Below are 17128 nucleotides of genomic sequence, written 5' to 3'. Positions count from 1 at the left end.
GAAAGAGCCACCGTAATAATATATAATTCATATATATGTGAATAAAATACATTAATTTGCCTTCTTATTTATATTACTGTACTTAATTTTCATCTGGCTTCAATTCTGCCTTTGAGTTATGTACATGTGAAACATTGTAAATCAATCCATGTGTTTCCACAACTGCCTGCATGGATGTGCAGGTGCATCTAAAAAAAATTATATTTAGAAAAGGTTCAATATTTTTGTGACTCGTCTCATGAAGTGATACTCATAATAACCAAATTCATGTGTGTAGAATGAAATATTTCAATATTTTCTTCTTGTAACGCTGACGACAATTATGCATTTCAGTAAGTAAGGATATTACATGAGATCAGTTTTTTTTTTTTTTTTTAAATGATACTTTTAACTTAAATATAAGACCTCTGAAAAGTGTAAATTTTAATGTGCTGGGCCTCATTTTGCATGAATTACTGCATCAGCCTGTGGTTCAGCTGAGGAGTAATGAATGCACCGGGTGCTTCAACAGCGGCCTTCAGGTCGCATGGACTGACGCCTCCCATCATCTCAACAGATGGCCAGCGGGGTTCTGGTCAGGCCAGTTTTTTCGGAGCCACCTGGAAAATTGTACATTTAAAGTTCTGCAGTGGACTCTGTGGAGATTTTTGTGTTGATAGCCTAAATGCAGCAATAAAGAAGAGTCCAAACTTAACTAAACAAATAAACAGGAGAAACTGGTGATACTGGAGAAATGTGAGCGATGAATGCTGGAAGAGGAACATGCGAGTCGACTTCACTGAAGGTGAAGCAGCAGGGAGCAGACAGAGACCACCTGTCAGCTTAGTTGTCTGTCATTACATAAGAGGAGGGTTTAAATATAATGTTGTAATATAAAAGGCATATGCTTCTCTTCAGGAAGTGCGAGAGTCTTGAACAATGAGCTTATGGTTATTTATCGTCCATTTACCATTCATCTTCCTGATTACAAAGCAGCTTACTGCTTCTGTCTGCAACTTGTCTGTCTGGTTCCCTCACAGAACAACAGGCTTCTGAAAAGCTTCTGTCATCATTAGATTCCCAGCAGAGTGATAATGATGAATGGCATTTCTTCTGTGGATTTTTTTTATTTTGTTTTGTTTGTTTGTTTTCTTTCTTGTTAATTTTTTTATTACGAATAATCATTTAGCAGCAGACTAGGATATAAAAAAAACACCTCCTTCATTCATGTCCATCCAGTATTTTAATTTGAACTTTGGGGGAATCTCTCTTTGCCAATGTTTTTTGATATGATTTGAAGAAAATATTTAAAGGATGAAAGTATCTGTGATTGAGATTGTTTCTGTTGTGATTAAGGTAAACAAGTAAATATAACTGATCAAAATTCTTTGTTCAATGTTTTTGTCCTTCCTGTATTTGAGATTTTGAAGATGCAACAATGAGCTGGAATGTTTTAACCGAAAATAGAACAGGCGCACCTCCTCGCTGCAGCACCATTTACAAGAAGCACTAATTAGACATTACTTGCATAATTGCACAGCAAATATGAATTACTGTGAATACGGAAGTCAAAGTAAGCTTCAGACCAGCAAAGGAAACCTTCTTGTCTGATGAGCTATTTTGCAAGGTCAACCCAACCCTTTTTTTTTTTCAAATATTTTAAAGAGTTCATGAGACCATACTCTAAAAAGCTTCACAGTGCTTTTGGAAGAGAACTTGAGAATTGTGCAACAGGAGATTGTGTGGAACATTTTTCTTTATATGGGATTTTCTTCCTCCTCACTGAGATAATTTTTTTTCAGTCTAAATCATGTTTCAGTAATAAAATATCTACATGTTTTTACCAGAAGTGTCAGTAAATATGTCCTCAGTAGTAAAAAAGGTGCTTCAAAATAATATTGCTTGTTATTATTTGCGGTATTTGCACTATAATTAAATTAATGTGTTGCCAGTTAACACATCCCATTTGTTCAGCTGCTCTCTAGCAATGCAGAACATTGTATTTCATGTTCCTAGAGTTTGGGAATGTGTCTTCAGGTCATGTAGGTTCATTTACAGCAGAAAACCCAACAAAAAGTTTTCCTTACTCTGCTGCCATCTAGCGCTGAGTTTTGAGGGCTTTCTGTAAAATGGTAAGAAATTGGTTAGCTTGTTTTTTGTTGTTGTTGCTTGTTTGTTTGTTTTTTAGCTCATTTTCACTTCTTTGAAAACGATTCCCTCTGTTGATTCCGTTTCAGTGTGCACTGAAAACTTGTAGTTCCCAGTCGGAACAGAGAGACTATTTTATGCTACACAAAATTCCTCAGTTCAAATAATACAGGCTGGAAAATACATCTGCTCCACATTTGTATTTTGTTTTTAAAAGGAAGTCATGAAAAAAGCCTTTTAATATTTTAGTAAAACCCTTATTCTTTTTTTTTATATTTCCTAATTCAAATTTCATAACATCAAATGGGAGAATACAAAATTTAGTATGATAAACTTCGTAATTAGAAATAGTCTACCCAATTTCTGATAATTAATTTTATTTTACTTAGAGGAAACAGCTTTATGGAGTAAATAATAAACAATTTCAACTATATGCACATTTTTTTTTAAATAAAACTGAATCTAAAAAAAAACTATTTTAAAAATATTTTGTCCCATTGCTGTTGACAGTTCAGTGCGTAATGACTCAGACCCTTTTATGTTTTACCACCATATTTGGCTGAAAGCAATATTAACATTTTGCAGAGGTCAAGCCAGAGTCCCGAGTTAAATTTGAGATAATATGGAGTAATCGTATGAAACATTTTTTATTATTATTATTATGTTTCCCAGTTTATCACAATGTTCGTTCCTTGTCCTCGCTATACTATCGTTGACTAGAGCGCCTGCGCATTACGGACCGCGCTCTGATAGGGTGAGGCTGTGGGGCTGAATTTCCGGTCGATCAATAACACAGCTGTTTTTCTAAAGAAAACACCAGCTTTTCTGTCAATCTCCGTCCGTCCTTCCAACCATGTCAGCTTCGGGGTTCGTGCTGCTGGTGCTGGCTGCGTCTCTGTGTTCCGGTGAGGTTTTAATGTCTGCTCCGCGCTGACACACAGTCGGTCGCCATTTATTTTTTGTTTACTGACCAAGCTGAACAATACCTGCAAAAACCCAGCCATCTATAATATATTCAGTACTGGTGTCATATCATCTGTTTCACTCTGTGTTCTCCTCGCTACAGGAGACTCCAGGTTTATTTTCGATTCTTTGACTGGACAAAAACCTCTGGTAGGAAGAATCGACCTTCATCGCGACATATTGCACACATTATTAATAAGCTGGTCTTCATGCTCTGTTTTTCCCCAGACACAGGGTATGTGTCCAGAATGCAGTCGGATCATCCAGCTGTCCGCCAACATGGTTTTCAGCAGAGACACCAAGGTAAGGAGCCAGCTGACTGTGTTCAGATAACACAATCAGCTGGTTTAAAATTGTTAAAATAAGGGTGCATCGCTGCAGGTAAATATCAAAATACATTCATTTATAAATGCAAACATCAATGTGATGAAAAATTCATTAAAATTAAAATCAGAGATTATAATCCCTCTATAAACAGGTGTTAGAATAGTCCAGTCTTACCTAAACCTAAATCTTAATCGGGTGGCTCAATACAGATGCTGCACCTTTTTGTCTCCCAATTTTGTGCTGCGTAAAATATAAAATCCTGATAAAATGCAATAATGCTGGATGATGTAAAGTGGGGGAAAAAATATGAATTCATATTTTTTGGAGGCACTGTGACTTCACTTCTGCCGTAACATAAACAACTATCTATCACACTTTTGCAGGTGACTGTATTTACAGCCTTGCATGGTTTGTGCCGCCGCCTCCCTGAAGAACAGGCGTCAGAATGTGAGTCACAGGTGAAAATCCATCTGCCAAAGATCCTGCAGCACACATCCAGTCAGTGGGTGAGCTTGACCTCTCCTTACTTGTGTTTTGGAGTGTACATTTTGTTTGTTTTATAATACTTAACACTGCATCTGTGTTAACAGAAACCAGAGGAGATCTGTGAGGTTTTTGGACTTTGCGCCACCCGCAAGGACAGAGAACTGCAGCTTCATCATGTCCCCAGTAAAGACACGTCCAGCTCTGCACTTGGCTCTGAAGTCAGTGTGAGAAAGCAGAAGAGAAACTGGCAGAAGAAGTGAAACCATGGTTTCCCCTATAAATAGTTAACATGTGCCTTCCTCCTCTTCTAGGATGTATTCAACCCAGTTTGCACCTTGTGTTTGATGGTTATCAAGAAGCTGGAGACAATGTTGCCTAAAAATATGACTGAGGTGAGACTTTCATCTCCACTGCCCACACTTAAAGCAGCAGGGTTATTATCTTCTCACTCTCAACCTGCAGGAAACTTTGAAGAAGCTCATGGAAGAGGTCTGTGATCTGATACCGTCCAGCTATAAGGACCAATGTAACGATTTTGTGGACAAATATGGAGCGGAGATCGTTGAGTTCCTTTTATCTTCGGCTGCACCACACACCATCTGCTCTCTGTTGCACCTTTGCTTGTTTGAGACGCAGCCAGCTGCAGGTCAGTTAGGAGTTTTTGTTTTCATCTTCTGTAGGTCATTTTGATTCCACATCTGACACAACATGGTTTCATGTTATCAAGTCAAGCTCTCTGAAATGGATTCCTTAAATTAAAATGAGGATCACTTTGAGACACTTTGGCTCTACCTCTGATATGTGGGAGCCAGTGATAGTTTCTATTTCACAACATCATTCACAATGGACTCTCAAGGCCCTTTACAAGACAAACAGATTTCATTCATATACAACATGGAATCCTATGTATTCAAAATTCATTTAAAATAATTCAAATGTATCCAAAGCAATCCGATCACTGGGTCCGATTGATTTCATTCAATTACAATATAATCCTGATTATAACACAATCCTACAACTGCCACTGTTGACAGAAAAACAAAGAGAACATACAGTTCAAAGTAGCTCCATCATCACCATCTCTTTCCCTGGTGATTGTTTACAGTTGGTGCTTTTCAGAAGCTATGCTTTACTGCTAGACCAGTAAAGAATCTAAAAACCACAAAGCAGAAAGAGGTCAAAACCAACACATCATGAAAATTTTTTTCATGCACCGGCTTCATCTGAAAAGATGAAGCCGGTGCATTTTGTAAACGTGAGTATACTGTTTCACTAGGTGTGAAAACTGCACAGCTATTAGGAAAAAGAACATTATAAAGTCAAACACAGTGGAGGCAGTGTTATGTTCAGGGCCTCTGCTGTTTTAAGATCTGTGTCACTAGAAAGCAGAACTATGAATTCTGCTTTCTAAAAGAAAATCCTGAAGGAGAAAATGTGGCGGTCAGTATGTGACCGTTAGCTGAAGCGACCTTTTAGTTATGAATCAGATCAACGATTCAAAGCGGAACGGTAAGTTCACCTCATGATAGGTTAAAAATATGAATATTCAGATATTCTAGTGTGACTTTAAATAGGCTGCACATGCTTGTACACCCCCTAGTGTGACTGTATTAAAATAATTCTGCTAAACAGAGTGAGCCAGATTTCACCAATGCGATGTAAATGAAATGAAAACAGTGACTTTCTTGGTCCACTGATCACTGTTCTTTGGTTTTCTGAAAGCTTACTGTGGTCAATGCTGTGGTGTTCTTCCCAGAAGTGGACCTGATCTCTGACTGTGACTCCTGCCAAACGCTGGCTGCTCTGAGCCGTCTGCACCTGGGGCTGAACGCCACCGAGCCTCAGACGTCTGCTTTCCTCCAGTCTGTGTGTGCTCTCCACCCCAAAGCCATCCCTAAGGTCTGAGCTTCAGCGACTGCTAACATCTGTCAAATAATACAAAAACCTTAAGTTATCTTAGTGCATTTTGTCATCGTAGAGTTCTTATATTTACTGCTTCGTTTTAACCTCTGAACTCTCTTTTCAGTGTGATGCTTTCACCAGAATCCATGGGCCTCAGCTGCAGAAGATTTTGGGAAACCAAATGGACGTTCCTCATGTTTGCGAAGTAAGAATAAGATAAAAGCCACAAAGAGTAGCTGTCATTTTCTCAAGACAGGGACTTGTTCACATATAAACAGGAGACTGAAACATAAACTCAAAGAAATGCAACTTCATTAACATCCCCGCTATGTTTTTAAATCAATTTGTAGAAATTAATTCTGCAGTTAACACCTTTTATTGCATCCAAATAGTTTTGAGATTTTTTTTCCCTGCAGAAAGCTGGCCTGTGCATTTCATCGAAGAAGCTGGAGCCACTGGGAAGTAATCCTTGTACTTGGGGACCAAACTACTGGTGCAAAAACATAAACACTGCTCAGGAGTGTGGGGTAAGTACAAATCAACCATTTAAATGATTAAGCTCCATGCCACTGTGTTTTTAGTGTTGACTGCTGATCTGAGTTTAAGAAAAACGAGTTTCAAAGCTTGCCCAGGCTTTGCTCGTGTACCGCACTGAATAAAAAAGGTAATCTGTCCTAAAAATTTACTGAATCCACCTTCCCGTTATAGATCATTTTGACACTTCTATATATATACTGTACATCTTCAGCTAACTGCACATAAATAAGATTAAAGCAATAAGCCCCTATAAGGACGTGAGTAAAATCCTAAATTTCACATTTTTTCATGTTACAACCATTAGCTTCCATGTAGTGTATTGGGATTTTATCTGACAGACGTGCACAAGGTAAAACATGATTGGGAAGTCAAAAGAAGTGTTTTACATTCTTTTCAGACAACATTTAAACATTGTGGACCATGCTGTTCATGTGTTGCTGCGGCAGCATTTTACATGTATAAAATGAGCAGAGCATGTGACTTCACATTTAAATAGATACTAGAGGCAGTTAATTGCAGTTTAGAGCACTGAAAGCAAATGCATGCCACACTGCAGATTTTGCAGAAAAGGCTATTATGTGTCATTTTCCTTCTGTTTCACAATTACAACTACTCTGTGTTGGTCTGTCATGCAATATCCCAATAAATACACAAACGTTTGTAGTCGGGTTTAAATTTTTGCTTGTCAGGCACAGGAGCTAAAAGTGGGACTGAGTCATTTTTTCTATTAACTCAAGAAATGTCTAAATATTGATTTGTGGGGTATTTTCTCTTTTTTTAATCTGCAGAACCAGGTCTTCTGTGAGAAATACATGTGGAAGAATTAGAACCTTGTGAGGTCCACATCTGCAGACCTTGACCTTCTTTGAAAAGATGTAATGCACTGAAAATGTTACGTAAATGTAATTCAACCACTTGTTCTGATTTACTGATTTTGAACCTATCCAATTCCCTTCTAGTCAAACATACTGAGAAATATTTATACTTGCACTGTGTGAATTATCAGTTTCTGCATGTTTTGCTGTATATGAGGTTGTCTCTGCCATTATGAATGTAAAAACAAAATGGCAATATCTTTTCTGGTTGTCAGGAAGAAACGTTCATGTTTTCTCAAACAATTCAGATGAGGGACTCCTTGTTATCTCATTTTTTTTTTGCTCTTCTGACGACTTTTCGAAATGCAAATGATGCCATACAAATAAAACTCTAAAAATGGGAGTAAATGTGTTATTACACTTTAATGTACACACAGACACACATCCTGGTGCTGGTTTATTAAGAAACATCCACATAGTAAAAACATAAAACAGTACAAAAGAACATAGAGGTTTTAACATTTCTTTGCGTCATGTCTTCAGAGAATGTCCTCGTGTTCTTCTGCCACTTTACTCATTTTTTTTCTCTTCCAGTCGCTTAAATATTTAGCTGATTCCCAAAATGATTACAAAACTAACAGCTGTGAGGGCCTCACTTACACCCCTCTGTGGTTGTTTGTGTCACTGCTCTCTTGTCTTTTCCAAATCTGTTAAAAATGAGGGGGGGAAATAAGTTATCAGCAAAGCAGTTTTACTTTACACCTGCACTGTTCTCGTTGTACGTAGATAGTATTTTTTGTATTTTTTTTAAACTGCCTAAGGAGGCTCAGCGGAAACCTTTAGAGGACATATTAAAATACCTCACAGATAATTTACAATTTTTTATCAAACAGTCGTGTCTTTCTAGCTAGTCAAGCTTAAACTAAATCTTAGGCTAAACCATCTTTTATAAATGTTTTTTTACACATTGTCCCTGATTGGAATAAACGAAGCAGATGACCAGGCAAGAAGATTTAGCATTCTTACCAAAAGCACTTGATAACTACTACTACTACTACTTTATAAAGCAGATGTTTAGTATATTTTATAATAAATTCTACATAGTTTATCCCAAATCAGAAAAATAAAACAAATTTAAGCCTTTTTAAAAAAAAATTTTACCATTTTTTTCTTGTATGTCCAGAGTCTCCACAGTTGTAATAACAGTTGAGCAACAGCCATTTCTCGATGTTTTAATACAATATTCGTACACAAAGATCCAGTTCATGCTTTTGGAAGCTGCAGATTTTATTGTTATAAAATGTCTGATTCTTTTTTGAGTCTGTGGTAACTTTACAATTTATCAAACACACAATGAACAGATAAATGTGTCAGACTGACCTGGATGTAGGCCTCTGACAATGTGATCATCTGGGGGAGAATGTCGATCACTTGCAGGTCTTGCATCTCGTACCACTTTCCCGTCCCCTGGTCACACACACGCACACACACAGTGTTACACACATAGTCATGAAAAATTATTTTGGTAAAGCAGTATTTTTGATCAGTCAGAACTGAGTGAATTTGGTCTTTGAGTAAAATCCTAAACAGTGTAAAAGATAATATAAAAAACTTCTTTGGGTTTTAAATCAGTTCAATGAGGTTTGGAAAATCCACAGAACGTGCATATTTTTTTTTATGACTGGAGAAACATTCAGAAAAAATTAATAAGTGTTATGACAAATGTAAATCATCCTACTTTCCCAGCATAATTTATATTTAAAACACCTACACACAACATCATAGCTGACTACATGCTGCACAAAAAATGTAAGAATGGGAATAAGTTAATACATTTAAAATAGTACAGTTACATACGAAGGGTAAAGAATAAAGACACACAATTTTAGGGATTTTAATCTGTTGCATCTTAAACTAATGGAAACACTTGAGTCCAAACACTGCACCTTTAGTGTATTCATTTTAAGAAGGGTGCAGTTACTGTGAATTTGGAAAAAAAACTCCATCAAATCCTTTTCCTGAATAAAATCCTTTTTCCAATGCAACTCTTTAGCAAATAGTCACTAAAGAGAGAGAGGATGTAATTTTAAAATCATATTTTGCTATTTTATTGTCCTCCTATGATCTTGCACAGCTGCAAAAACAAGAACTTCCAAGCCGAGGTTTATGATGAGAATTTACTCAAGCAGTGGAAAATAAAAACATCCATCAAATCATTCATTATATGCCCCCATAATAAAGATCAACATCTTTAGAAAGACAAGGAACAATATACAAAAGTATTTTTCCCTTGATTTCAGCCAGTAATGTTAAATGTAAAGAGCAACAACTTACATGATGCAGGACATGTATTCTGTAGGACCCTTCAGTTGGTTTTCCATCATGCACAATGTTTGCAACAAGGTCATAGGAAGTATTCTTCTCTGTAGCTTGAGCTTCCTCTGTGAGGTACTCAGAAAGGTCTACGTTGCTGCGGAAGCAATTGAAATGTCAGCATAAATAACTTCATATTTGCTCTAAAAAGAAAATATATGTTTAACCTATTGGAAAAAAAAAACAAGTACAAGTTTTGTCCCGTTTTTGTAATTAACGTACGTGATTGGGAAGTTGACAATTGTTGGGTTTTTCTCCACAAAGAAGTTGTTCTTGGTGAATCTTTTGATGCAAAAGATGAGGTAAGGTGGCAACTTGGTCAGCTGGAACCGTTTGAGGAAATTCTCTTTGTAGGTTTTGTATTCCTGAATGCAAAGTGGAAAGGGTTACATTCATAGCATTAGTGTTTAATGTAATTAGACATGCTTGTAGCATTAATAGTAAAAAGTAAAGCTTTTCTCTATTATAAATGAGGGCATTACATTCCATACCTTTTCAGTATTGCCATTGAATTTGCCAAGGATGTTGAAGAGAGGAACCTGAGGGATAATCAGCTGCTCCTTTTCGTCTTTGTAGAGAGGAGCTGTTGGGAGGTCAAGGGTCAGGAACAGGAAGGTGGACTCTGACATCTGCTCCTGGTACTCCTCTGTGAGAAGCAGCGCCTCTTTTTCTTCAGGTGGCTGTGAAGTTTTGAAAAATGCAAAGCAAATTGTAGCTCATGTTTACACTGGTAATTAACAAAAATGTAAGTTAGCGTAAATAATAACTTTGTTATTGTTTCCATTTTTAGAAGATGATATTTAAACATTTAAATAACTCAAATACTACTGCAAACATACCAAATCTGGGTGTGGAAGTTTCTTAGAGAAGATTCGCATAGAGCCTTGAAAAACTTTTGTGATGATCGCTGTGAGGACAGAATAGAGAAACAATCTATTTAACACTCAAAGTAAAACGTTTTCTTAAGAAAGACTATAGTAACTTCTCCATTAATGCATTTCAATTAGTTTTTCTATGACAATTTACAATTTCTGCTGGAAACTGTACAACATCGATATGGTGCCCCCCAAAATCTTCTGAATCTTCTCCTACTCACATGACTTCTTCTTTGTGCCTCCAAGAGCTCCATGCAGGGCATTCAAGAACCACGTCATGAAGTCTACAGCATCACCTGCACGCAATAAAAAACATCAGCAAAACAACCTTATCTCCAACACCAACAGGTATTAGAAGCCAGGTTGAGTACAGATGAAATACCCTGCTTAGTAATTTGAAATGTTTTCTTGCTGCACAGCACGACGGCCTGCAGCATCTCATGTGGGGACACGTGCGCCTTAAAGTTTCTTGGATTCCAAAGTTTGCGCATCAACTCCCCAAACCTCTGGACCAGGAGAAACATGATGTCCCCTGGTGGCCTGCGGATTCCCTTGTAGTTTTCCTCTTCCAGGAAGTAGTTTCGCAAAGGTGGAACATTTGAAAAAGCCTAGAAAGATAAATATAAACTTTTTATATTACTTGATATTATCCCAGCGTCAAAATCTAGAGAATCGCACATCAATACCTGTAGCACCGCGTTGGCGTAGTCGTTGGCTTTGATGTTGTTGAGCCCCACGATGCCTGGCAGGTACGTTGTTCCATCATAGGCTCTGTACAGCTTACCATGCTTGTCCAATGCCGCAATGTGCTTCTTGGTGAAAGTTGGCTTCAGTACATACTGGAGAAGAGAATGTGGAAAATTAGTTAAGTGAAATAATAAATGAGGAAAGACAACAAATTGAACAGATACTACAATCTAAGAGACCCCTGACTGGAGGCTGTTGCAATTTCACTGACATGATTATCCTGACATGCTAACAGGTCAATTTCTGGAAAGCAGAGTCAATGGTCCACAGGAACGTGTCCTGGGACATGTTGGGAAACACTGCTAATCAACCTCTTTTGTTCTTGCCATCCCTCTAAATTACTATCTGGTCATATGGTCAAAAACCAGGCTGGCAGACAATGTTGTCAAGGATATGATCCTTGCCAATTGTGATGGATGGAAGTGATGGTTCTCATAGAATCAAAAAGATATGATATAACTTCACTCACCGTAATGTCCTCTAGGGAAGAGTCAATGATCTCATAGTTATCTGGCAGACAGTAGAACTTGAGGGTATGCAGGTTGAGGAACACGTGGTGGCTAAACTGTACACTGTGGGTATATGCATGAGACTTCTGACCTCTGCCTGCAAGAAAAACACGTCAGTCAGTCCAAATGCTCTGTCCCTGCAGGTAAGGTTCAGTTCATATTGTTTACCTTGAAAGTACTTCCCACATACGAGGCAAGCATACACGTTGATGTGCGAAAGGGAGATAGAGCAGAGCTTCTCGAAGTCAAAATCCAGCACACTCCTAAAGGATAAACAGAGAGGAAACGTTGTTGGCCAAGGATGGACCTAACTAGCATGGAGGGCTAGCGGTTGTGCTCATTAAACTCAGTCTTGCCTGTTTATTGTGTCAAGATAAGGACAATGGCGGCTTCTACGGTCTTCTCCTGCTCGTCCTCGGCCTCTTTTGGCAGCAACTGAAAAATAGATCGTTCGTCAATTTTTTTTTTTTTACAAAGTCACTGAAGTTTCTATACATTTCGCTACAACTCTGCTAGCTAAACATGCTAGCTAACATAGCTTTAACGGCATAACTATATAAAAAATACATTTTTAAAAAGTGTGTATCTTTATATTAGACATTCATAATATCTACTCCGTCTCCAGCGTCCGACTGAACCAAACCGTACATATAATCCAACTAATATTTTTATCTTTAGCTATCTGTTTAGCTAATGGCTAACAAACGTTGCGCCAACGTTAGAAGTAAACAAACTGACCCCCGTCTTCGTGATCATCGTCATCCTCCTCATTATCTCTCTCGCGCTTCAAAGAAATCATCTCACACGTTATTCTGCTGCCTTAATATCACATAAATACAAAGGATGAAGTTAATTGGGACACATGAATGGGTTTAATCCAAGCACCTCGAAACTCGCGGCGGCTGTGCGTCGTAGCTCTCAAGAAGAGCTAACAAAAACCTAACCCGGTGTTAAAATATTTTTTTATGTTAAAGTTTAACTTTGTTGTTGTATCAGAACCTAAACTGTTTAGTTATTTATACTGCTCCTATATTATTTTGCATTTAATATTAAATGATATAGGTGGTTTTACAAGGTGTTTTATTTTAGTATTAGTTTCCAGTCTGTGTGAACGCTGGGAATGGTACAATTGGACAACAATTTATGGGCAGCTAGCTTGCTTAGCTTTTGTCAGAGCTTTGATTGAAATTTATTGTAATAAATACGTTATAAATACTGCATTTCATATTAAAACTATTTGACGAAATGGATATTTTGAGAGACGAAGGTGTGCATAAACCCGGTGGTCGTTTGGACATGAACCACGGCTTCCTTCACCATATCCGCAGGAACCAAATTGCTAGGTAATTTCCTCACACACTGTTAGCTAAAGCTAATTGTTTACGATATGTACTTTCAGGGTAACAGTAGCCTGTCTTCTGACATTGAAGGTTAAAGATAATATGAAAGAACAGAAAAGACCTTGGTCAATGGCTGAAAACAAAAGGTTTAACATATAAAACAGAATACAACAAGGGAAGCCTGAGCAGGCCTTTCGGATTCAAGACAAAAGGTGTGAAACTACAGGCGTATAAATGTGGATTTGAATTGTTCGTGTGCTTCGAAATAAATTAGAAAACTTTAAGCAACATATTTATTTATTTCAGCATATTTAAAATGTGAAACTGTTGTTTTAAAGAGTCATTACACACGGTGGTATATTCCACAAGTCCTTTTAAAGTTGATGACTATATTACTTAACACAGCTAATAAACAGAATTCAGATTTTACGAAAATTAGAATTTTACATAAGACCATAAACATCTTTCTAATACAAAAAATGCTATGCAATGTCCTAGACCTAGACTATCATGGGGAAAGGTCAGGCACCGAAAGAAGCTCACTGCTCACAGAACACTTTACTGAAGAATTTCAATAGAAAGTTCAGTGCAAGGAAAAAGTAAGGCAGGAAAAATTCCACGGAGATAAATGTGTTTGTAGGAGGATTGCTGAAAAAAAGAAGAAAAACATTCAATAGTTTGGGGGGATTCACAGCGTTTGAATTGCAGTCAGTGCTACAAGAGCAGCTTTCACAGACTTATCTGGGCTACAAATGTCACAGTTCTTGTACCTGTAATTGCTGAACTAGAGACAATATCTGAAGCATCTTACCCTGACTAAGGAGATAAATGACTTAACTGTTGTTCAGTGGTCCAGCATCCTCTTTTAAAAAGAAATTTTGGGAATTTTGTGTTTTGGTCCCAGTGTTTGGAGTAACACTGCAGACACACCTAATGTAGAGATCAGTGATGTTTCCATAGTCATTGATGGAAACGTCAGTGATGTTTCCAACAGATGAAACATGTCATCTGCTGGTGTTGGTCCACTGTTGTTTTTTACAAGGTCAGAGCAGTCGTCTACCAAGGGTTCTTACAGCACACAGTTCTTCCTACTCCTGTGGAGGTTTGTAAGGATGCTGATTTAATTTCCCAGCAACACTGTTAAAAATAGCAATACATTACTAGTCCCACTAAAATTAAATAATTGTGTAAAAAAGTATTTACGCAAGGAAGACAAGTTTAATTTTAAGTGAATGAAACACTACTTGTTTTAATTTTGATCAGTCATGCCGTTAACATCGTTCATGTCTTTTGTGTGTTAAGAGATGACTACGATAAAGAAGTGAAGCAGGCTAAAGAGCTTCAGAGGCGGAGGCACACGACAACCCCTAGAAGACCTCGTCGACCCGACATCCAGGTGTACCATCCGAGACAAAGGCGTAAGTAATCTGTGATGTCTTTTCAGGGTTTGATGGTGACTACGCAGAGAAAGGCTAAAATGGTTTTTGATCATTTTCCAGGTGGCTCAGAACCAGAAACTGGTGTCGATCCCGAAGAGTGGAACGAGAGTGGGTCGAGCACAGAGACTGAAATCCACAGGACAGAACTCTTCTGGCTCGACTATCAGGAGGACTCTGGAGTCATCACTTCTTTTTTGGTGCACAAGGTAAACACTTGTTTCTTTTGCCTGAAAGTATGTCACTTTGCTTGTTGCTTTGGTTTAAAATTTCTCCTGTTCTTTCTGTCTTTGTTAAGGAGGATAAGCCTGAGAAGGTGGTGGAGCGTGTTTCAGAGAAGAACGTCTTGGATGCTGCAATGAGAGCAGCTTTGGAGGTTCGAATTCGAAAGGAAATTGATAAAAGACGAGACAACCGGTGATGGGGGTCAACAAACAGCAGATTTAAAAGACAAAGCTGTTAAAGTCACAGTTCTGTGCTCCTGCTTTTGTGTGGTTTGAGCACAACGAGGATCCTGCTGTCATTTACAGTGACACTTGGCAGAGGTGACATGAAGACAAGCCATGTGTTGGTTAAGAAGGAGAAGGAAAAGCACTTATCACTCCATTAGGTTTACATGAATATGAAATGAACATGTTCTTGGTTTTATTTGTTTAGAAGCATCTACTTTTTTTTGTACCAGAAAGAAAAAAAAAAGATTGTTGTCATGGAGCCTGGGTGTACAAGCGATGTCTTGGTTCTGAAAATGAGAAGTTCGTCTTGTTTAGTAGCGGCCACAACATTGTTTAGGTGGTAACTCTGTTTTGTAGTTTCCAGTTGTGTTATTTATTACAAGTTGTGAAAATACCATTATTTTTGATACTATGACACATTTTGACAGCTGAATTTTTTGAATAAAAGATTACATTAGCTTAAAAGCCATTTATAGTTTTCCAATAGAGTCAGGATAATGTCCCCTGTTATTGACTCACCCACCCTTAGCTGTGACTACATTCATTTTGTCGAGGTGACATTTTTGCAGGGAACATAAGCTCTGACTAAAGAAATGTTCTGAGTTAAATGATTGACATGAAATCCTCAGCAGGTGGCAGCAACTGTCAGTTTTATGACTACCCTGCTTCTTCTATATTGTCTCAAACTATTTCTATAATTGCTAGTCAAATTTTTGATCTCTAGGTCTTGGTTAAAAAGATACATTTCCTTTTACTAGAAATTGTATATAAAATGTAGAGTAAAGGTGATGGCTTTTAGATTGTTTCAATCTAAAAATCCACCTTTACTCTGACACCCCTGAATAAATCTTTTAACAAATTTTGGAGACTCCTGATTAGTAACTCTTGTGTGTTATAACCTCAGTATGAACCCAGATGTTCTGTGAGGGAACATTAGCAAACAAACAGAAACATTAAAAATCTTTGTCCCTCATGTTTCTAAGATTTTTTAATCCTGGTCCTCAGGAAGGATCTGCATCAACACCAATCATTCATACAGAGCAACAATGGAATGATTTAGCAAGGCATGTGAATGGCCCAGTCAAAGTCCAGACCTAAATTCAATTTACAGCTTGTGATACTAAAAATTACTTTTCTGATATGCTACATTCAATGTGACTGAATTTGAGATATTTTATAAAGAAAAACGGGCAAACATTTCTGTCTATTCAGCTTATAGACATATTGTAAACATTTCAGCTTTAACGGCGGTGAAAGGTGGATCTGCAATGTATTGACCGAGGAGTTAAATGTGCACACTACAGATTTTTACTTGCAAATAAAATTGGACATCAAACCATCCATTCATTGTTCTTTGCTAAGCAATATGCACAAATTATGAAACATGCCCCTGTGACACAATTCAGAGTGATCATGTTCAGCTCAAAGTTCAAAAAGTTATTAATAGCTTTCCTTGTATTTTACTGTCCACATGTACATTTTAACCAGATCTATGTGTGAACTTTATCCCTAGATGAACAGTGACAGTTGGGGTGATAATGTTTTCGCTCTGTTTGACCTTTTGCACAGAGTGATTAATGCTTGTTTCCGATTTTGAGCTGTGCCAGATCCAACAAGCTGAAACCAGTCAGGTACATAATATAAGACTTAACTCCAATCAGTTACTCACATCCTTCCCCCCGAAACACGTGTTGTTAAGCAGAACAGTGAGTCACCTGCAGAAAATGTGTAACCAGCATAACCTTTTTAAATAGGAGAGCAAATGTGATGAGGGGACAGAATCTAATAAAGTGGTCAGTCTCACCAGGTCTTAATCAATGAACATCCTCCTTCTGTGTTACTATGCCTTTTTCTATCACCATAACTGCCAGCTCTGACTGTCCTATTGTCAGGTATTAAATCTGTATGAAAATGTTTGGTGACCATAATGACAGTAAGTAAAGCATAACACCATTGAAGACATTTTTTTTGTTCCCTTTTACTTCTTCTCCACTTATGTAATGTGATATAACAGCATGATGCACAGAACTGTGTTTTTTATTTGCTTGTTGAAACACAAAACTAATAAAACGGTGTTTAAAAAAAAAAAGAACAGCAAATGTAAAATATAGTTTAAATAAGTGAATGTAGAGAGTTCCACTACCATCAGCGAACGTTGGAAAAACACAAGGCTGATTTTATTTTCTGGCAGCGTTGATTCAGACTGTGGAGGAAGATTAACTCATTGTTTCATTAATGC

General features: G+C 37.6%; 3 protein-coding genes across 5 annotated transcripts; 2 read left to right on the top strand and 1 right to left on the bottom strand.

The window, feature by feature from the left end:
* The first annotated feature begins 2853 nt into the window (after window positions 1–2853).
* Window positions 2854–7560, top strand: sftpbb (surfactant protein Bb). Of its 2 annotated transcripts, none has more exons than XM_032579485.1 (11): window positions 2854–3032; window positions 3194–3240; window positions 3319–3393; window positions 3801–3923; window positions 4008–4121; window positions 4215–4295; window positions 4366–4549; window positions 5660–5802; window positions 5930–6010; window positions 6222–6332; window positions 7131–7560. In XM_032579485.1, the coding sequence occupies exons 1-11, from the start codon at window positions 2981–2983 to the stop codon at window positions 7167–7169; spliced, it is 1050 nt and encodes a 349-aa protein (XP_032435376.1). In that variant the 5' UTR covers window positions 2854–2980; the 3' UTR covers window positions 7170–7560. The 2 variants fall into 2 exon arrangements, with proteins under 2 accessions (XP_032435376.1, XP_032435375.1); XM_032579484.1 differs by having other exon boundaries at window positions 4008–4127.
* usp39 (ubiquitin specific peptidase 39) lies at window positions 7501–12573 on the bottom strand. Its single transcript, XM_032579482.1, has 13 exons — window positions 12400–12573; window positions 12018–12096; window positions 11830–11924; window positions 11622–11758; window positions 11092–11244; window positions 10788–11013; window positions 10627–10701; window positions 10370–10437; window positions 10022–10210; window positions 9753–9895; window positions 9492–9627; window positions 8538–8624; window positions 7501–7864 (listed from the first exon to the last, which is right to left on the bottom strand). The coding sequence occupies exons 1-13, from the start codon at window positions 12458–12460 to the stop codon at window positions 7814–7816; spliced, it is 1500 nt and encodes a 499-aa protein (XP_032435373.1). The 5' UTR covers window positions 12461–12573; the 3' UTR covers window positions 7501–7813.
* Window positions 11700–15750, top strand: c12h2orf68 (chromosome 12 C2orf68 homolog). 2 transcript variants are annotated; one of them, XM_032579487.1, is made up of 4 exons: window positions 11700–11804; window positions 14304–14419; window positions 14501–14646; window positions 14736–15750. In XM_032579487.1, the coding sequence occupies exons 1-4, from the start codon at window positions 11788–11790 to the stop codon at window positions 14856–14858; spliced, it is 402 nt and encodes a 133-aa protein (XP_032435378.1). In that variant the 5' UTR covers window positions 11700–11787; the 3' UTR covers window positions 14859–15750. The 2 variants fall into 2 exon arrangements, with proteins under 2 accessions (XP_032435378.1, XP_032435377.1); XM_032579486.1 differs by lacking the exon at window positions 11700–11804 and adding an exon at window positions 12704–13004.
* The last annotated feature ends 1378 nt before the right edge of the window (window positions 15751–17128 follow it).

This window comes from Xiphophorus hellerii, chromosome 12 (assembly GCF_003331165.1).
Source record: "Xiphophorus hellerii strain 12219 chromosome 12, Xiphophorus_hellerii-4.1, whole genome shotgun sequence".
NCBI classification, from domain to species: Eukaryota; Metazoa; Chordata; class Actinopteri; order Cyprinodontiformes; family Poeciliidae; genus Xiphophorus; species Xiphophorus hellerii.
Note: the sequence above shows the minus strand (reverse complement) of the source record. Positions and strands in the feature narration are given on the sequence as shown.

Bases quoted from the DNA above. Each gene is read 5' to 3' on its own strand.
- sftpbb (XM_032579484.1), top strand. From the start codon at position 2,981: ATGTCAGCTTCGGGGTTCGTGCTGCTGGTGCTGGCTGCGTCTCTGTGT. The intron at 4,296-4,365 runs GTGAGACTTTCA...CTCAACCTGCAG, and splicing joins TGCCTAAAAATATGACTGAG to GAAACTTTGAAGAAGCTCAT. The intron at 6,333-7,130 runs GTAAGTACAAAT...TTTAATCTGCAG, and splicing joins ACACTGCTCAGGAGTGTGGG to AACCAGGTCTTCTGTGAGAA.
- usp39 (XM_032579482.1), bottom strand. From the start codon at position 12,460: ATGATTTCTTTGAAGCGCGAGAGAGATAATGAGGAGGATGACGATGAT. The intron at 12,097-12,399 runs GTCAGTTTGTTT...TCTATTTTTCAG, and splicing joins CGATGATCACGAAGACGGGG to TTGCTGCCAAAAGAGGCCGA. The intron at 11,925-12,017 runs GCAAGACTGAGT...TTTATCCTTTAG, and splicing joins TATCTTGACACAATAAACAG to GAGTGTGCTGGATTTTGACT.
- c12h2orf68 (XM_032579486.1), top strand. From the start codon at position 12,907: ATGGATATTTTGAGAGACGAAGGTGTGCATAAACCCGGTGGTCGTTTG. The intron at 14,420-14,500 runs GTAAGTAATCTG...ATCATTTTCCAG, and splicing joins GTACCATCCGAGACAAAGGC to GTGGCTCAGAACCAGAAACT. The intron at 14,647-14,735 runs GTAAACACTTGT...GTCTTTGTTAAG, and splicing joins CTTCTTTTTTGGTGCACAAG to GAGGATAAGCCTGAGAAGGT.